The sequence below is a fragment of the Schistocerca gregaria genome, chromosome X (genome assembly GCF_023897955.1).
Source record: "Schistocerca gregaria isolate iqSchGreg1 chromosome X, iqSchGreg1.2, whole genome shotgun sequence".
NCBI classification, from domain to species: Eukaryota; Metazoa; Arthropoda; class Insecta; order Orthoptera; family Acrididae; genus Schistocerca; species Schistocerca gregaria.
Genome location: NC_064931.1, coordinates 533,036,507 through 533,058,598, shown reverse-complemented (window position 1 = coordinate 533,058,598; position 22,092 = coordinate 533,036,507). Strand labels below are relative to the sequence as shown.

Here is a 22,092-nt window from a genome sequence, read left to right as displayed (position 1 = left end):
TTATATATAGGACTCAGTTGTGCTTTTTTCTAGTTGCTTGAGACTTTATACCAGATGAGACAGTCATGATAAATACAAGTTACATAAGGTCCAATGCTGTAGAAAGCTCTTTGAAACTGAATTTGAATTTGATCTGAATCTTGAGATTTATTTGTTTTGTTTTGCTTTTCTATGCAAGGGATGCTTATTTCTCTGTCCTCCATACAGGAGTCTGTGCAATGGTGAATTGGAAATATTTTGTACAGTCCTCCTTTGTCAATGATTTCTTAAACAGGAAATTTAAAACATCAGCTTTCCTTTTGCTGTTCTCTGTTGCCACACCAGATTGGTCCAAGAGTAACTGGATAAAAGCCTTTGACCTGCTTAGCAATTTTACGTAGGACCAGAATTTACTAGGGTTCTTGGCGAGGTCTTGTACTGAGTTAGGACTGTGATAGTTTTTGTAGGCTTCACACATTGTTCCTTTTACAGAAATACCAGTTTCTACTAACATTTGTCTCTCATCATTTATGCATCATTTTATGAAGTGATGTCTTCATGTAGTCAAGTTATGCAGTCATTTTGTTTTTCCCCAAATTTGCTGGCCGCGGTGGCCAAGTGGCTCTAGGCAATTCAGTCTGGAACCGCGTGACCGTTACTGTCACAGGTTTGAATCCTACCTTCGGCATTGATGTGTGTGATGTCCTTAGGTAAGTTAGGTTTAAGTAGTTCTAAGTCCTAGGGGACTGATGACTCGGATGTTAAATCCCATAGTGCTCAGAGCCATTTTTTCCCAAATTTGATTCTTTATCTTCTCATTGGTTATTCAGTTTACCCATCTACTCTTCTGCATTCTTTTGTAGCACCACATTCGGAAAGCGTCTATTCTCTTCTTATGTAAACTGTTTATCATCCATGTTTCGCTTCTGTACAATACAAAATACCCCCAGAAAGGAATTCCTAAGGTTTACGTGCATGAGGATGTGCTGAAAAGTAAAAAGCTTTCTAAATAAAATAAATGGTATTAACATACTATAGATTTATTCTTCATGTCTGCATATTTATTTCTCAATATAGTCATTCTGGTGATGAACATATTTCTCCCAATAAGAGACCAGTTTGTTGATACCATAACTGTATAGCGTTTGACTTTGTTGCTGGAGCCACGTCCCCTCTGCTTGCTGCACCATTTCGTCACTCTCAGAAAAGTCCTTGAAGGTGTTCTTTAAGTTTTGGAAACAGATGAAAATTGGATGGGATCAAGTCGGGACTCCGGAGGATGATTGATGACGGTGAACCCAAGACATCAGATTGTTGCAGATGATGCAGCTCTCATGTGCAGTCTGGCATCATCATGCTGAAGGATAAGGTGCCCCATATGTGGATGAACTCTTTGAATTCAAAACTCATCTGCAGCATTCTGTTTCTCATGCACAGACAGAGTTGCATTGCACATTACCACATTACAGGCTAAAATTTGGAGCCCTCTAGCAGTGACATGTAGACATGTTGAATAAAGACATAGAATGGTAATAATATTTGTTTTATTTAAAAACCTTTAAGAGTTTTCACAAAAAAAATTCAGGAGCATTACTTTGCAGCACGCCCTTGTATATTTGGTGCTAACATTTGTCTTTTTTCAGAAATGCTTTTCTTACTATTTCCAGTCTACATTTTGTATCTTCTCAAGTTTGAGCATCATCAGTTGTTCTGTTGCCCAAATATCAAAATTAATCTACTCACTTTTAGTGTCTCATTTCCTAATATGATTCACTGAGCATCACCTAATTTGACAACATTCAATCACCCTTCCTAAACTTAATTTGATGCTCATCTTACAACCTGCTTTCAAGGCACTATTCATTCTGTTCAACTGATCTTCCAAGCCCTTAGCTGTGTCTGTATTTCTGTCAGTGTCAATGACAACTCTCAGTGTTTTCATTTCTCCTCTCTGACCTTTAATTCCCTTACAGAATTTTTCCTTGGTTTCCTTTATTGCTTGCTCAGAGCACAGGTTTAATAACGATGAGGGTAGGCTATTACCTTGTCTCACTACTGTCTCTACTACCTCCCTTTCATGTCCTTTGACTCATTAAATTTCACATCCATTTTTGTACAAATTGTAGATGGTCTCTCGCTCCGTGTCTTTTGTCCTTGCTACATTCAGAATTTATAAAAATGTGTTCCAGTCAACAGTGTCGAAAGCTTTCTGTAAATCTGTAAACTATATAAGCATTGCTTTCCACTTCTTTTATCTTCTAAGATAAGTCACAGGGTTAGTATTGCTTCTCTTGTTCATGTACATATCTGGTACCCTGAACTGATCTGCGACATTGCTGGTGAGTGAGTAAATATGGAGTTGAGTAGGCTCCTTCAGGTGAATGTTAGATCTCGTATTGCTGCTGTTCTAGCAGCTGCTGTAGGGAGATGGGGTTATATTTCCCATGCCCTACACTTGAATGGGAGTGGTAAGGACAAATTAGGAAAACTATTAGCAGAAAACATAATGGGGTCCACCAGCACACAAAGGCAAATCTGTGTGGCTGTTGGGGTCAGATGAGACACTAACTTTAACTCGAATTCAGACAGACAGTATTGAAGGAATGAAATTGGCAGACTCCCAGTTCATCTTACAATAACAGAGAGAAGGTTAAAATCAACTTGCTTAAACAGAATGTTAGGGGGATAAAAAATTAAGTAAATACAATGTTAATTTGTTTACAATAACTTAGTAGTCAGAAAGGAATTGATGTGATTTTTCTATCTGAATACTAGACAATCGTGGGGATAGAAAATCTGAGTAAGTGGTCCGCATATTAACAGAGATCCAATATGGATAAAGGAGTTGTCAAATTTATGAAAAATTAATATAAATATGGAAATGTAGAAACAAGTAGATTCTGTATTGATCAGGATTTAGAAACATGGGCTTGCCTGTCAGTATTAGGAAATATATTATTAGTATTACAGTACACAGGTCTCCACTGGATAATGGGGAAATTTTTTATGAAAAATTTGGATTTTTATTGTGCTGTTTTAGTCACTTATAATTTTGTCTTAGACATAAATTGCCCTACATGAGTTGCCCAAGATAATAGTACCCTTATTGGGAATGTATTCATACATAAAAAATAAATTGAAGAAATACATGGTTGTCCAGTGGTAAATGGATTTTCAGATGACAATGCACATTTACTCACATAACATAAGTAAGATCTATCTGTGAACAGTTTGAAAACACTCGAGAAAACAGCAAGGCTGTTTAATGACAAAACTACTGAAGATTTTAAGGGAAAGTTGTAAAATGTTTACTGGGGTGATATTTACACAGAACATAATGCTAGCTTTAAATTCAACATTTTTTTTAACAAATTGGTATCAATTTTTTAAAGTAGTTTTCCTAAAAGGTAATTAAATGTAATAATGGGAAGTCATTAAAGAACCCTTGCATCATAACAGTTATCAGAGGCTCTTCGAAATGAAGAAGGCACACGTACAAAATAGCCAGAACAACTAATAATCCAAACTGTAACACAGTAAGAAAAGTTGTAAAAAAAGTCCAGGCCACATCTTGTCAGATCCGAGAATGTTTTCAAAGGAGAGACAGAAAAAGGAGCCATTAAAGATCTCTTATTTCTGCTAACACACACACACACACACACACACACACACACACACACACACACACACACATATTTTCTGCATGGAGATAAATTATAGTGTTATGAAGCTGAGCAAAGAAGCATCAGTGGAGAAAATAGCAAATGATATTTTTGTGAAACTTATTGAGTGGTTATGCATTAATGATATAGCTTTACACTTCAAAAGAAAACATAGTGTATCCAGTTTTGTACTGCCAAAAATACCTGTTAGCCTTATACACCAACAAAAAATAAAAACAGAATAGAAAGATCTAGGTTCTTAGGTGTGCATATTGATGAAACGTGAAGTAGAAAACCCTTTTACTAAACTTGTTTTCTTTTGTCATTATTCTTATTGGATAATTTCCATTCTGTTGACATACTGAGCATTACAACATTTATCATAAATATGATCTATGGAACAATTAATTAAATTTCAGTGTCAAATTCTTCTCGCACTATTGTATCTCCCAGCTCATTTTAACCTACTTAAACTTCTTTTTATTTATAATATTGTCTTGAAGTTCATTTCCTTTTTAAGAGTCATTCTGTATATTCCTTCATCCCTTCAGGCATTAATTCAAGCACTTGATATCAATTCAGATCTGCCTGCCCTACAACCTACATTCCAAAAATTAATATGAGCATGAAATAAATATTGGCAAGGTTCTGTTCTCTTTCTGTTTGAGCACATATGACATCATATGCCACTTCATTATTATGTTACAGGATGAAGCAGGTGTCAATTATTGGTAGATTTAGTTAACCCTCTTCCCTTTAAAGTCTGTATTCCCTTTTACCTGCTTGATTTGCTGCATTTTTATTTTATTTTATTTTATTCCTTTCATCATTCAAATTCAGTATCTCACATTATACAAGGTGTTCAAAAAGTCTCTCCGCAGTGCCATATAATTGTTAGCCGTGCATGCCGTATGATTGTTCGCCTGCTTGGGTTATTTCCCTTCAAGTGGACTCTCCAAACATTCCACTGTTTTGTTTATTTCAGACAGCATCAGTAGTATCGTTGGTGTGTGTCGTTACGTGTTGATGTGAACTTTTAAGTTTAGTTTCTTTGTTTGTTTGTTTCTTTCTTTTTTGTCACTGTTAAAATGCTACCCATTGAAGAACGTGTGTTTTTAGTCGAACAAGTGTTCAAAGCTGGTGGTAAATACACAGTTTCAGTTAATCAAACATTCAGTTCAGTTTTCCTGGAAACAACACTCTCACATCACGATACTGTGCGAGATTTGATTAACAAATTTCAAAGTACAGCTTAAGTGACAGATGTACCGAGAAGTGGTCATCTTAGCGTTTTGTCTGAGGATAAACTACTCAATATTTCTGATAAAATGTCCATGAGTTCGAACAAGTCAGTAAGAAAACTCGCCCAGGAAATCGATGTTAGTGTTGGAACGGCCCACGTAGCTTTAAGGAAAAAATTAGAACTTTTCCCATACAAAGTGACAATGGTGCAAGAACTGAAAAATACTGATCATGGCAAGAGATTTCATTATTGGCAATGGTTCAGAAATTTTGTTCAAGGAAATGGAAGGGATATTCTTAATGAAACGTTTTTCGCTGATCAGGCTTGGCTTCATTTATCCGGGTACATGAACTCGCAAAATTCTCATATGTGGAGTACTGCAAATCCATTGTGTATTCATGAGGAACCACTTCATTCTGTGAACATAGGAGACTGGATTGCAATTTCTAGATGTCGGATTGTGGGTCCCATATTTTTCAATGAAACAATAAATGCACAACGATACTGCAGTGATATTCTGTACCCATTCATAAGAGAACTTGTGTTAAGTGAAGTATTGAATGGTTATTTTCAACAAGATGGTCCAACCGCACATACAGCTTGCGTTTCAATGTCTCTGCTTGCTGATGTTTTTGGTGGTCACATAATTTCACAGGCACTTTGGCTTCCACGATTGCCTGATGTAACACGACCTGATTTTTCTTCTGGGGTGCAGTGTAGGCAACTGTGTATAAAAGGCGTCCAAAATCCATTGATGAACTGAAAACTGCAATATCCACTTTCACTGCTTCTGTTACAGAAGAAATGTTACAGATTGTGTTTGGAAACATGATTAGACGAATTTAATTGTGTATTCAACAAGGGGGGGGGGGGGGGGGAGACTTTCAACGTTTAATGTGAAGATTTGTAAGTAAAAATGAATATTCAATAAATTAAAACTTGTATTTCACTGAGTTTCATTTTGGTATATTCACTGTGGCATACGGACGCGCAGCTAGCAATCATATGGCACTGCGGAGAGACTTTTTGAACGCCCTGTAGAAGGATTTCTACTGGATCATGTCATTTTGTCTATTCATTCACTATTTCATCTGTCAAAGCTACCATTCTCATGTTTGTTAGGTGTTGCTTGGTGCTCCCTTTTAAAGTCTCAACAATTCTTTCAATTTCCCCATGTCCCATCCCTATAAGGCAGTACCTTTCTAAAAGTTCTTTAGTTTTAATCTGCAGTTCATAACCAATAAAAAATGGTCAGTCCATATCTGCCCCAGGAAATATTTTGCAGTTTAAAATACAATTTTGAAATTTCTGTCTTAGAACTGTATAATCAATCCAGCTTTCTTCCACTTATAAAGTGTTTCACAATTCTTTTTAATGCAAGCTTATTGGGATTGTAGAGGGCGCTTAGTGGATGAAGTTTTGCTAAGGAACTCATGTCCAGAAACATACCATTTTGATGTAAAATGAGTTTGAAGATCAGATCAATTTTAAATCTCTTGCTTTATGGTACATAAACAAGAGGGACAATGAGCTCTGACCTGTGTTCTCTACAGGAGCCCACAGCATGGGCAATGTTTTGAGTACTTATCGTCATGTTCTCTAAGTGATGAAAGCCATCTCTTTTGAAGTCGAGTGTGGCATGTCTGTAGAGCACCAGTCAGCCCTTCTAATTGTGAATGTACCAATTCTTCACAGCTGTTGTTGTAGTCAGATGAAAATATGTGATGTCAAAAGCACAACAGGCTGACAACAGCGCTCTCATCTCAGTTTGTGTGTGAATTGTCAAGTGGGAGATTTGAACGTGATCTATTCTTCTAACTTATTTTATATCCAAGTGATACATTTCCGGACATTAATTTCTTCTAAAAATTTTATCTATTGAGTCCCTTCTTCTACATTAGAAGCCCCTAATAGGAATCATGAAACATACTGTGTACAATGGTCGTTCATAATTTTTAAACCAGGTGTTTGCCAGGATTAAAAAGTACTCTATGCAAATTTCTACCAAGCAGATTACACTTTCATTCCTATCTCGCAATCAATGCTACTATTTTTCCTTCTGTTCCTTTTTGTACTGTCAAATATTAGTCCCCCCAGTACAGTTAAATTTTGGTTTTTCTTAACTGTCTAAATAATTTTTGTTATCTCATCGTACATTGTTTCAATCTAATCATCATCTTTCAAACTAGTTGGGTTATAACTTGTGCTGCCATACGGGGTGCTGGCTTCATGACTGTCTTGGCTACGGTGATGTGTTCACTAAACTGTTGATAGTAGCTTTCCCACTTTCCTATCTTCTTGTTCCTTATTGGACCTAACCATACCTCACTAATTCCCACTATGTCTAATTTCAACCTTGGGAATGTATCTTGCCTATAGTTCTTCAGATGCTGTAAGGAAGTGCACTACTGAAACGTTTTTTGTGGCTGCCATTAATTATCCATGCTACCTGCTTGACCAAGTTGATATCTCGAAAATGCAATGTCTGTACCAGCCGGAAATCTCAAACACCAACTATGACAAAATAAATTCACATGTTGCTTCATCTGCAGCTCGTGTTCTAGTGGCTAGTGTTGGATCACGAGGTCCCGGGTTCGATTCCCAGACAGGTTGGGGATTTTCTCTGCCCAGGGACTGGGTGCTTGTGTCACCACCACCACCACCACCACCACCACCACCACCATCACCATTTGTGACAGTGGATAGATTGGACTGTGAAACAACATCCACAACATCATGCTGCTTCTTGATCTCACTTGTATTTCATATCCATTATATACATTCCTTTTTTATTTTACTTCAGTGTATGACTTTACCATAGTTCACAGTACAGATTGGTCTTTGAAATTTGCACTCTGCATGTTCTCTCTGGGTTTTGATTGATAAGCAATGTCATGACCATTGTCATGCCCACTGAGTTTCCATGGTCTGCAGCAAATCTCGAAGGTGGGGCAGTGTTTTCATGGAATAACTACCCTGATGAGCAGGTGTCTCCAAGAACAGGAATCCATGTGCCCATCGCCCTGCATTGCAGATACACTGCATCCACTTTCATTGTCATGCATGCAGAAGAAACAGAAAATTTCCTGCACAGTATGCAGCCCAAAAACAAACACTTACTTACTAAAAAACAAGATACATGCTCAAGGTCACAACTGCCCTTCATCTGTTAGAGAGCTAGTCTGTTTGAGAGATAGAGGGAATAACACATTACTTTCTCCAAAGTGGTAGGTTACCCCTTAACGTATTCATCTCTCATTTTAAATTCTCTAACCTACTACCTCCAACAAGGGATTCAACACTTCACACTTCAGGTTGTAGAGTGCCTCTTTTATTTTTCCTGGTGACATTGTCTTCTTAAGTAATTCTTCCCTGGAGATTCAAATGAGGTATTATTTTAATTTTGGAATGTTTCACCCAAGAGGGTGCTGTCATAATTAAGGCATACAGTAGAGCTACATGTCCTCAGGAAAAATAACAGCAGTAGTTTCCACTGGTTTCCAGCCATCAGTAGTGCGACAACAGAATGGCCATGTTAGGTTATGTTACAAGGCCAGATGAGTCTAGACTATTGTCCCTTCAACTACTGAAAGGCTGTTGCCCCACTCAAGGAACCACAGATAACCCTCTGTTGTGGTTGAAGCATGGAAGCCACCCCAACTTGTAAAGGCCGCAGGTACACAGGAGTGGGCTCAATTTGTTACAGTGTGCAATGTAACTCCTATTTTCCAAACTCTAACTATCCTTATCATCAGTTATCCACATCACTTTAAGGAAAAAGTAATTTGTACTGTATGGCTAAAATTCCTGGTTTTTGTTCAAGAGTTATTACAGTACACTGTACATTTCTTTACCCTTCTAAAATTAATCTACAGCAAATGTATTAAAAGGTAAAATCATACAGTGAACAATGAATACAGTATGCACATTGTTGTACATGCAATATGCGCAATGTTGTGTTTGTGTGCCCTACATTCAGTGTGGCCTACATCAGTCTGTCTCATGACCATAAGGTGTACACTAATTTGTCACTATAGGTTCTGTCTTCTGACTCTTGTTTGTGAGCGTATTTTAATTTACATGGCATATGTCTACTACAAAGAAACAATTTGTCTTTTTGTTGACAGACAAAATAAAAGTCCTTCAACTATTAGACAAAGACATGAGTGGTAAGCAGTTAACCAAGAGGATCAGCATGGGAAAATCAACAATTTCAGACAAAAAGAAGAACAAGTCTTCAGTTTTAAACTTTGTGTCTGTCCTTGAGAATGAAGATGATAATTAATTGAGTAAAGCAAATAAAACAGCAGAAAACACAGAGCTTGAGGAGGCCTTATTAAAGTGGTTTTTGCAGCAGTGAGCATTGGGAAACCCTCTTTCAGGGTCGACAGTTTGCAAAAAAAAAAAAAAAAAAAGCAAAACTTAGTAAAGAAATTGACAGTTTGTCTTCACTTAAAGCAAGCACTGGCTGGCTACAGAATTTCAGAGCAAGGCATGGTATTCATGAGTTGGATTTATGTTGTAACCCAAAAGCAGCAGAAAATGTTATTAAAAAAATTCAAAATTGAGGCAGAATCTTATGACCCCGAATTTTTATACAGTGCAGATGAGACAGGTCTTATTTGGAAGGCTTTGCCTGAAACAAGTTAGCTTCTAAAAGGGAAACCAGTGCTCCTGCCCATGAAGTTAGTAAAGACCATGCTGATCTGTGTTAACTCCACAGGAAACCACAAAATACCCCTTCTGTTGATAAGAAAATTATAAAACCCATGGGCTTTCAGAAATGTTGAAAAACTGTCTGTCTTTTTACAAGAATCAATCAAAGGCAGATGACTGCTACTTTGTTTTGCAAATGGTATGATTCAATTGTCATACCTGAAGTAAGAAAATACGAAAATGACGTAGGAGTGAAGGCAGTAAGATTATGATAATACTTCTAGACAGTGATACACCTTATTTTCTTAAACTGACAGAGCACACATGGCTAGCAGGAAGATCAAATCAAGATTGTGTGAACCTCAGTACATAATTTTAAGGGTGGAGAAGGCAGTGTATTTATCCAAGTATGAAGGTATATAAAAATTCCAGAAAGTAAAGGCAGGTTCACACTGGAAATCAGTGTAATGGAATGGAAGGCAACATCACTGCCAAATACTTGTGTGTACATGCTAAACAGAAGCTCAATATGGAATCACTTTATTTAACACAGAACAAAACAGTGAAATTGAGATTTTGAGATACACTTTGTGGTACAAAAAGTTGGAATATAGTTTCAGAATTAAGAAACAAGTGGTGTTAAACTTTATTAATAGCCACAGAAAAATTCATAACATATGTACTTGACAAACTATATATTATGAAATGCTGAGAAGTGAAACAATAGGAAAATTGCTGTTCAAACATTTCAAAACATTTATTTGCTTGAGAAAATATGTACATACATACATACATTCAAAATAATAATTGGAAGGCAACAAACAGAGCCTTTTAACCTTGTTGCGTGTGTATTTTTTCCTTTCAGGTACCAGTTAACATGAAGAAACACTGTATTTCTGTGAAGAAACACTGTATTTCTGTACTTTAGTGGAGCTGAATTTTTCACTGGCAAAAATAGATTTTTTATGAAAATAGGTTCATCGATTTATGTCCTTGTTTATGTACAGTGTAGCCATTTTGGTCCAGGTATTGGGAAACCTAAATTATTTTTCACACTCTGATCTGTTGCCTCATTTTGTGGAGGAACAGGAAAAATATCAAAGTCCACATGGAGCCTTTACAATGTGTCACAGAAATAGAATAAACAGTAAAATAAATACTAAGATGACACAAAACCACAAACTCCTCTGTTATAACATAAGTGAATGTGATAACAGGTTGACTTCTGATGTCATCACTCTTTTCCCCGCCGTTGTCAATGTCAAAACTTCCTTCCTGAGAAATCCTGATATTGACATCCCTTTCCATTCTACCCTGTCCTGTTGCATTCTGTGCAATACTGCCATTTTAAATGCATGTTGGAATGTTTGACATTCTGTTCTGTCAAGTGTTTATCAACCTTAAGGCAGCAGCTATGAATTCTTATAAGGACACATTTTTCATATAGTGTATTTTGTATTTTTGTGCAGTTTCGAGGCGGATATCCAGATTAGTGGCAGAATGGCTTTTTAAAAGTCAACAAAAATCTCTCTAGGTGTGACGGCACCCCACTTTATCCCCGCCATTGAAGTAAGTTGTCACATCAGAGTCTGTTAAAGACGTTGGAACATGGCATGTGACACTCTATTCTGGTGGAGAAGCTCAAGCTGTGCCATGCCTATCGTTTTATAATTCCACTTCTGCAATCTTTTCATTGAATCTTTCCTTATTGAGGAAGAGAGACAGCTCTCAATTGGATTAAAATTTATTATTTTCATTTAGGTGATCAAGTGAAAGTGTGGCATCCCCTCCCCCAGCTCTCTCCCTGAAATAGCTTTGAATATGGTTTTGGTTTGTTTGAAGTTGAATGGTTCAGCTTCCTTCAAATCAAGTGTCTGATAGGTACATTGAACATTTTTAGGTGATTATGGGGTTCTTTCTTTGGTGTGTTTTGTGCAGGCATTAGTGTTTCTTATTTATGCTAAGGCTATATACATCTATATGAGGAAAATTGAAGTCTTCATGAAAGTTTTTTTTATTTTATTTACTTATTAATTTTTTGGCTGGGGAGGAACAGTGGATATCATCCATAAACACATGTGAAAACAAGCATAATAATAGTTATGACTCTTGGATTATAACTAATAGGCTGAATTTCAATTGCAAAAAACTCATTACATGCAATTTTGTCTACAACTGCATTCAATTGTCTTACGGTGGTTGTACAATCTGAGACACAGATGACATCAGATTTCGAGCACTAGCTAAAGATAGAAACTCTCATCACCCCTTGCAGAAGCTCAGTGCTAGTTTTACAGTTAGAAAATTGTCATTAATCTGCACCTTTGATACCTAGAAACTAGTTTAAATTGCATACTACCATTTCTTGATACGATATGGGACAACTCTGTTCAGATGCAAAAGCGAGCAACAGTTGTGTTAAACTGCGAAGCTCATTTCGGTTAACTATTTCTAACATTTGCGGGATTTTTACACAGACATTACAGCACATTTATTTGTTTTTGACAACATGAACTTTATTTGAAGAAAGGGGGCAGCATCCTACTAATGAAGGCAGAAGATTAAGCTTTATGTTGCAAACAAGTCATTAACTGTTGTTCAGTAAATTGTGCAACAGACCACACTGTAGATTTTCAATAGGTTTCCTCAAGAGTTGCAGGCTGTTACTGACAACTCAAACTGGAGAAATTTCTCCACGTGAACTGTTTAATTGTCGCAGGAATAATTTGAGCTAATAATTTTATTATGAGAATATAATTCACAGAAATGAGTGGAACAGTATATTTCCTGTTCATATGTAAGTATTTTTGCTGCTTTATTGTGTTAAGATATGTGTGAATCACTGAAATGATTGAAAAGTGTGAAACACTGTTCATGTTCATTTATTTACCTGTATAGTCCAGTCATCCTTCCCCCCTCCCCAAAGTGGATGATAGGATGGTTCCTTGTCAATTATTAGTGTCTTGTAAAATAAAATGAAATTTATTCCTTTAAATTTATTCTTGTTTTAATTGTTGTTCTCGTCCTGGAATTTTGTAATTTGTTATTTTATTGTCATGAACTTTTTCTTTTAAAATGCTCTTGATATGCCTTTTTTCACGACATGACACAGAAGCCCTATTGAATGAAAATAAACAAATAAAATGAGCATTACTGGTAAGAACAGCCTGTTTCATCTTAACCACAAATAAATACAAGGATACTGAAATATATGTGACCTTTTATATTTCAGGTCCTACTTTAAGACTGACATCAGATGTGATTCGGAATTCTCTGGGTCCATCCATTTTGGATCCAAAGAATGATTACAGGTTAACTTCTTGGTGTCTTCAGCAGGAAGACCAGCACAAAATTACACTTTATCAGTGTGACTTCCAGTTTACTCCATGGACTCAACGCTGTGTACGTCAGGCTGACTGCATTCTTATAGTTGGTTTGGCAGAGAAGGAGCCAACAGTGGGAAAGGTAAATATTTTTCATTGTGAAGAAGATACGCACAGTTCATACGATCTATATTTAATGGAACAAGTAAAGGTAACAACTTACCATATACTTGATGCACTGGCTTGTTGACAAGCAGTAAATACTGCTAGCTTTCTGGTGCTTCTCAGTATTGTGTCATGTGCTTGTTGAAGTTATGGGCCCTCAACTGTACAATGAGATTTTACCTTTGCTTTTTCCATTATATATAGTACTCTTACAAATGCATGTTACCATATTTAACCTTATATTTGTGTGATATATATGAGAGTGAATATTCCTTTATTTTGTCTCTGGCCTACATTTTATATATAAACTGTTTTGTTTTGTTTATGTGTTGACGTATACTCTCATACTTTCAATTTCAGATTGAAAAAGAAATAGAACGCCTGGCAGTACGGACACAGAAGGAGCTTGTTCTGCTGCATCGTGATCGTAGTAAAAAGCCAAAAAATACAGTGGCGTGGTTGAACAACAGAAACTGGGTATCGGCGCACCACCATATTCTCTGCAAAAAACGTCTCTTTACTGAAAGGACAAATGCTAGACTTGTGAGTAACAGGGTGACCTTTTTACGTATTTTGTGTCTCTGTATTCATATCCATAAAAAGCATATCGATTCACCAGGAACAAGAGCATTTTCGGAATCAATTCTATGATAGAAGGTCCTGCAGATATTGATTGTCATTTCCTTCATATTGATCTTCACTTTTCAGATTTCATACATAAACATAGAATATAAATGACTGCTATGAGGACATTTTTAGTGCAGCATGTTTATATTGGACTTGATGAAAATGGATGACAAAGAAATGAAGATATTTGGTACCAGCAAATGGCTCACTTGTCTAAAGTATTGAAGGCCAACAAATTGTGTCTCAGTCTGCTGGATGAATGACCTTGAAGCATAGTTTCTGTCCTTACTTCACATGTTGGACAGTTATCCAGAAATTACATTTCATATCCCTTTTTTTTATGAAAACACAAACATGTTACAAAATCCCTGGATGTATATTGTTCCTTCATTTAATGCGTCATTATCTAGAATTTGCTTTTCAAATCTGCACACCTGTTGCTATGTACAATACTGTGTAACAATGTCATCCTCTGTTATTTACAAGTTTGTATTCAGTGTCACCCATTCATATATGTTCCCAAGAGCTATCATTGTGTTGCACTGGAACATTTTCTTACTTGTAAACAGCAAATTTGAGTCTTACATATTCCCAATAAACTGCTGGCTGGGACAGCAACCAACACAATCAGAGAAAAGTGTTTGTAGTAGTATATGACCACAATTTTTTATTTTGCTTGTGCCCTGGTTGGGAAATGGGCATGAGGACTGCTTGCCAGGGATGCTCTGAGGATGGTACTGTGTACTGAAACCAGTAGCCAGTAGGCAACATAAAAACTTGTGACTATAGCTTAAAACATTTTTTTTTCCTAATTTTGAGTGTGTTTTATCTTCTGCCGAGATTGCTCACCCAGTTAAATCCCAACCTCTAACAGTGGTGTTCGGTAAGGAAACTGGATATCTTCAGGCAGTTGTGTTCATTAACTTGTTATGAATTAATACGGAATATAGATTTCCAACTACCTTCTCTTTAGCCTCTCACACTATTGTGCTATTTTTAATGCATATTACTTTAGCTATTATAATCACCAACTCAGAACTATGTTAGGAGTTTCAAAAGTAAATTTCACATCGTTCCACTCTATGATCATTGCTATAAAAGTGGCGCATTGACAGAAGAGAGTACATGTTCTGGATTTACTTCAGACACAGTTCTGCTGTGGTACAGATAACAGGAGCATAACAATGTGTGCGTGAAATGGAATGGCAGCTGAAAACATACTCCACAGTTGAAGTATACCATACAGTATGATTCAAAGGGGGGAAAGTCTAAATTGCACCAGATTTATTCTGAAATTCTGGTGATATTTGGACCAAATACAATGTTGAGTCCAGCAGTAGTGAAATGGTGGAAACAATTTGACCAAGGTATCACAACATGGATGAATCTGATCGGGAAAGAATTCCATTGACATTGATTGCAGATGACAATGTTCAACCAGTTGAGGAGCTGATTCGTAGCAATTGTAGATTTTAAAACAATGAGAACATTCTAACATAGCCTCTCAGATGGTTCCATGACCGAGGAGCAGATTTCTGTAGTTGAGGAACTGAACAATTGGTAAAACTGTTCTACCACTGCTTATGGAGAGGTGGTGACTGTTGAAAACAGTGTCATGTATCTCTGACACTCTTCACCCGTATATTTTTTCCAGTGACACAGCACAGTCCTCGCGAGCTCTGTGATGGTGTTGGCAGCTTAGTGCCCTGTCTTTATATGAAGGCTGTGTGGAGTTAGACATGATATCAAAGATGTTCAAGCTACAGCACTGTTTTGCTGGAACAATTCCTCATGGAGAGACTTAAGAATAGTAAGAGAACTGATTGCATAGCCTCTTTGTCATAATGGCATGCTGTTAAGGTGCCTAAAATAAATAGTAAGGATGATCTGATGATCATAATAAAAAAGGCCTGTTTTGAAAACTCAGAGCTTTGATTTTTTTCTATTTTTGTGTCATCTCAGGTGATTTCGTTTTTTTTAACTTCATCATGTTTAGTCATTTACAGTTTATTAATATTTTTCAACAGTATTGTAACTTTACATATATATCAACTTTTTTTATTTTTCAGGAGGAACTGTATAAAAGAGTCTTGCAGACCGTTCCAGATGCACAGTCAGACTTCTCCCGTTTGGCTCGGTGGCTTACCGGTACTTCAATAGGCCTTGTTTTGGGAGGTGGTGGTGCACGTGGAGCTGCACATGTAGGCATGGTCAAAGCAATTGAGGTATGAACAATTTTATTTCCTTTATTCTACTTAAATGTAGGTAGTTAAGATTGCTATTCAAATCAGCTGGGGGAAAAAGACTATTTCTGAGATATGACAAATTTCCATAGTGTTATGTTTTGAAATTTGCATTAGCACAAAAGCTTTTTCCAAACTTCCACTTTAATCTCTGACATTCTTTCTATCACTGATAAATAGTTGGAAAGCTTGCAGGAATGCAGTCAGGTATAAATATGAAAGATTACTAGCATCCACAAGTCACAAACTGCAAACAAAACTGCACAGTGTAAACCTGTGGTGGGCTGAGCTCCTCAGCCCAGACCTATGAAGAGAATAAATAGCAAGCAAAAAATACAACTATCAGATGGCCAGGTGTATTCCCTTGGTTCCCACTGTACCTTTGTGGGAACCACTTCCTGCACTTGGCCAGAGAAGTGTTCTCCCTCTTTGGCATCTGCCAGTGAGAGGGCTTCATCTTGGGGTCCCTCTCCCCGGTAACATCTGAATGAGAGGCCCAGTGCCAAATAATGGCTGAAGGAACTGCTCTTCATCGGTCCCTGCCCTCAATTCAGATAGCCTCCTGAATGACCCTTGCCCACCAAAGGTCATGAAAAAGAAAAATAAGAAGAAGCAGAATTGGTACAAGGATCCTCTGGTGGTCCCGGAGGCACCAGATATCCACCTGCACCCTGCAACATGCAGTCAGATTCTGTGTCGATGTTTGTGGATGTAGTTCCATCCCCACAGGCGATAGGCAGTGATCCTGTGGCATGCTCGGAACTACTGGCCCATTCACATGTAACCTGGCCACCAGGCATATGATCATTCAGTGGAATTGTAATGGGTGCTACTGTCACCTGCCAGAACTATATATCTTATTTCCCCTTTTCTGGGGTTTGCATTGCTCTCCAAGAAACAAACTTCTCTCATGACCATTCTCCAACATTCCGCGGTTATTGTGCATTGTGTTGGAACTATGCTTGTCCCAAGAGGACATCTGGAATGGTCTCTACTTTTTTCCGTACAGATGTTGTAACTGAATGGATTCCCCTTCCCACCTCATTGGAGGCAGTAGCAGTGCAGGTGTAAACAGCCTCAATGATTACTATCTGTAATGTTTACCTACCTCCAAGCAGGCCACTTATTTACATTGAATTGAGCACATTAATCCAACAACTTTCCCTCTCTTTTCTCCTCCTTGGGGACTTCAGTGCACACCACTCCCTGTGAGGGAGTACAGCCTTATCTGGTAGGGGCCTTTTAATTGACTAGCTTCTCACAGACCATGATATATGCAGTCTTAATGAAGGTTCCCCTACCCACTTCATTGCCAACCTGTGATATCCTAAATCATGTAAGACAAATGCCAGGATGGTTCCTTTAAAAGGGCATGACCCCTTTCCTCCTCCAACCTTCCCTAAACTGAGTTGATGGAACAATAAATGCTAATCTCCTCCCCCTCCTCCCCCTCCTCCCCCTCCTCCCCTCCTCCCCCTCCTCCCCCTCCTCCCCCTCCTCCCCCTCCTCCCCCTCCTCCCCCTCCTCCCCCTCCTCCCCCTCCTCCCCCTCCTCCCCCTCCTCCCCCTCCTCCCCCTCCTCCCCCTCCTCCCCCTCCTCCCCCTCCTCCCCCTCCTCCCCCTCCTCCCCCTCCTCCCCGTCCTCCCCCTCCTCCCCCTCCTCCCCCTCCTCCCCCTCTTCCCCCTCTTCCCCCTCTTCCCCCTCTTCCCCTCCCCTTTTCCCCCTTCCCCCCTACCCCGCCCCCTCATTTCCACCCATGACACCTTTTCAGCTGTCAAAGTTTCTTCCCTAATCTAGTGGCTTTGCTATATTGCTCACAACAGAATGACCTTTGTGACAGTGACCACTCTCTGGTGATCCTGTTGTTTCCTTGTCACCACCAGACAGATCGACTGCCACGTTGGGCACTTCACAGAGCCAACTACCCCCCCCCCCCCCCACCAGTTTGGTTTCTGGGATGGACAATACACAATTGACCATCTGCTTAGGTTGGATGCAACAGTCCGACAGGCTTTTTCTAAATGCCAACACCTTATCCCAGTCATTTTTGACCTGCATGAGGCATACGACACAACTTAGCATCACTAAATTTTATTTACCCCCCATGACTGGGGGTTTTGAGGCATTACTTGCTCCTTGTTTGCTTTGCTGATCCCAGATGTGGATTTGTGGATTCACATAATATCTCTGCTCACTCGGAAATAGAACATCTGGTGGGCTGCTTGCCCATCTAGTATCCTTTGCACAATCAAGGACACTACTGTAGCGTAGGGCTCTTCCTTCTGCTTCTCGTGGAAGAAATCCATGGTTCTGTGATGTCTCCATGTCAATCATACCAGGTTATCACATATTTTTATTTTGTTTATTGAGAGACTCTCACATTGTTGTTGTGGTGCCTTACAGACAATAGCTCATTTCTTTGTGGAATGCCCCCCTCCATGCTGAGTATGGGCTTCTGGATATACTGCCTTTAAAATTGGCAGACGACTCCCAGATGGTTTACGAGGTTCTCAGTTTTCTCCATGAAAGTGGTTTTCCTTCTCATTTATAAGGTTTTAACCTATCTGTGGAGAAGGGGCAGGGTGATGGGGAATGGGGTATCTCCTGCTGTGTGCTAGGTCTTGGGATTCCTTGATCCTACCTCCTAGAGCCAGGATTCTCTTTCCTCTCTCTTTTATTCTGCTTAGTCACTTTTAGGTTTGGTTTGCCTCTTTTATGCTGCTTTCAGTTTTCTATTCTGCGTGTTGCACTCTGTTCAATAGTGGGCGCTCTTGACTATAATGGACCAGAGGTGCAACAGCTGCAGGTGGAACATTTCCTGTTGCATGCAGAGCCACAGGAACACCCAACTGCTGACTTCCCCATTTGCTTAATATTGAAAGTGCAAAATATGTCCATTACGGTGTTAGCCCCCTTGCTTATACTGTTATGAATCTCCTGAAAAGCTCAGAAAATGTTCTTGGTGGATATCTACACTCTTGGGTCATGGGACTGATGACCTTGTTGTTTGATCTCTTAAACACCTCCACCCGCCAATAAATAAATAAATTAATTAATTAAGTCAGTCAGTCAGCCAACATTTCAAAAACTGAGAACTGATACCTGTTATTTCTGCCAGGAATGTGAAGTTATACTGAGGGTCAATGCAAATGATCCTCATAAAGAAGTATGTGAAGAATACAAAATAATGAAAGTTACACAATACTAAACTAAAGGATGATACCAACTGAATGGCAGTCAGCTTTAATCCATCCTGTACACAAAAGAAGGTGATAAAAAGAATGTCAGTAACTAGAGGGGCATCTCATTAGTATCCATTCCATATAAGATTCTCTCCAAAGCAATACAGAACAGAATAGGAGGTCATCTTCACCAACTGATTGTGGAATATCAAGCTAGTTTCCAAAAGGGCCGTTCTTGCGCAGAACAGATCTTTAACCTGGAGATCATCATCAGGTACCAAAAAACTGTAGGAAACAACTGCATGGTCATGTTTGTTGATTTTAAGAAGGCACATGACTCCATCGACATCAAGTTCCGATATTATAATACAGTTGTAAAACACTTATATGCATCCAAAACTCATCACAGCATCCATTAAGAAGAGACGATTGTTATTTTACAGTCATCTCATGAGGATGGACGGTGATTGACTAACAAAAAGGATATGGAGTTTCATCCAATCTAAAAAAACAAGGCCAAGGTGGTTTGAAGAATGTGAAAAAGATCTTAGGCAGATTGGTATCTTTAGAGAGAGAAATTCCTGACAGGAACAAATTTAGAAGATTGGTGAACAACTATCAAGATTTTAAAATGGCATCAACATCCAAAAGACGGAGAGGACCATTATCCGAAGAGCATAAACAGGCACTTCTTGGTGGGCTCAGAAGATACTGGCAGGAAGTCAAAGATGGAACAAGAACAAGACCTGGACACTAGAATGAAGTTGGTTGTTACCACGCAGTCCATAGAGACTCAACTCAATAATAATTGAGAGAGAGAGAGAGAGAGAGAGAGAGAGAGAGAGAGAGAGAGAGAGAGAGAGAGAGTATGCAGGCAGCCAAACTTCATCTACATATCTACATCTAGATGACTACTCTGCAGTTCACACTTAAGTGCCAGGCAGAGTGTTCTGTGAACCACCTTCAGACTATTTCTCTCTAACAGTACGAGGGGAAAATGAACACTTAAATCTTTTTGTATGAGCTCAGATTTATCTTATTTTATTATCTTGATCATTTCTCCCTATTATGTAGGTTGGTGACAATAAAATATTTTCATGCTCAGAGAGAAAATTGGTGATTGAAATTTCATGAAAAGATCTCACCTCAATGAAAAATGCCTTTTGTTTTGATGATTGCCATCTCAAGTCGCTTATCATATCCATGACACTCACTCTCCTATTTCATGCTAATACAAAACAAGCTGCCCTTCTTTCGACTTCTTTAGTGTCCTTCGTCAATCTTATCCTAAGGGGTCCCATACAGCATAGCACTATTCTTGTAGAGGACAGACAAGTGTAATGTAGCAGTCTCTTTAATAGATCTGTTGCATATTCTAAGTTTTCTGCCAGTAAAATGCAATCCTTGGTTTGCCTTTCCCACAACATTATTTATGTAATTGTTCTGATTTAAGTTTTCATTATTGTAAATCCTAGATCTTTAGCTGAATTGTCAACCTTTAAATTTATGTGATTTATTGTGTAACCAAAATTTAACTAATTTCTTTTTCCACTAATGTGGATAACCTCACACTTTTCCTTACTCAGAGACAATTGCCACATTTTGCACCATAGAGATATCATGCCTAAGTCATTTTGCAGTTGGTTTTGATATCTGATGACTTTACTAGATGGTAAATGACATCATCATCTGCAAACTTTCTAAGAGGGCTGTTCAGATTGTCTTCTCAATCATTTGTATGGATTAGGAACAGCAGAGGACATACTACACTTCCTTGAGGAATGCCAGATATCACTTAAATTTTACTCAATTTTACAGTGATTACTATGTTTTGTAACCTCCTGAACAGGAAATCAGTAATTCAGATGCACAACTGAAGCAATACTCCATAGGCACAGAAACATGCTCAAGTTTCATTACGCACAGAACTTGCTTCTGCCTCAACCAAACATTACTGCACAGATCTATGTACTTAATTTTCACTTTCACAATAACCAGTCAAGTAAATTTCATTGTCTTATAGAAGGTGCAGAAAAAAAAATCAAATTATGTTTGTTCCTTTTATATGATTTTGTAATTACTAAGCTCCAGGGTCCAAACCATATTAAGACCATTATACATCATCAGATTCATTCGGAGGGTAAAGAATGGAAAAACATAACCATACGTGTTTCAGTTAGGGGTCACTCGGTAAGTGTGAGCACTACTTTGGCATATATGAAAAATTCTAAGATATATTGATTGAAAACATTTAGAATGTGTGACAGTCTGAAAGTGCTTCAGAGCTCCAGAAAGAATCCAGCATTCTTTTGAAGTGGTAGCAATGGACATTATTGAGGACTGGCCAGGAGCAGTATCACAATCCTATGACAAGAGACCCAAAGAAAAAACACAGAGTGAAACCCAAAAATACATTATGTTGTGTTACAACAGAAACTCATTTTCAGTCTCATTGCAGGAACATTCTTTCCTTATCTAATAATAATAATAATAATAATAATAATAATAATAATAATAATAGAAATAAAAGGATGTACATTGCCAATGCTGAAGAAAATGAATACGTAACCATGCAAAGACTATTGAATATCATTCAAGATAAAGTCATTCCTTATTTGTTCATGTAATTGAAAAAATGCATTTATTTCACAGTGTGACAGATATTGTTACTAATAAGTTTTTAAAGAAGAATGTATGTGTTGTGTTTATAGCTTTTGTTGGAATAAGATCTGGGACTGCTACTATTAACAACTGTTTAATAGTAAAATATGGAAAATTTGCCCCCCCCCCCCTCCCCGCCCTCATGCTATACAGTGATTTGTGGAAGAGCCTCTTAAGTTTGGTACTAAATTATCACTTCAGAGCAGTGAGTAAGCCTTAAAAGTTACACTGTCATGTCATATATTCTGACAATATAATATTTATATTTGATTGAAATCTCTAAATCTTGATTTCAGTATGTTTCACTCAAGTTGTCATTCCAGAGAATGCCTCCGTTGTTCCCATAAGAAA

At 38.1% G+C, this 22,092-nt stretch overlaps 1 protein-coding gene across 7 annotated transcripts in view; it reads left to right on the top strand.

The window, feature by feature from the left end:
• The window catches only part of LOC126297463 (neuropathy target esterase sws), a 216,467-nt gene that overhangs the window by 123,398 nt on the left and 70,977 nt on the right, over nt 1–22,092 (top strand). For all 7 annotated transcript variants that reach the window (XR_007552528.1, XM_049988336.1, XM_049988335.1 and 4 more), the window contains exons 17-19: nt 12,773–13,005; nt 13,389–13,571; nt 15,725–15,880. Coding sequence is in view for 6 of the 7 variants with exons in the window: in XM_049988336.1 (XP_049844293.1) it covers nt 12,773–13,005; nt 13,389–13,571; nt 15,725–15,880 (572 nt within the window). In the remaining variant the exon portion in view is untranslated. The remainder of the gene's footprint in view (nt 1–12,772; nt 13,006–13,388; nt 13,572–15,724; nt 15,881–22,092) is intronic.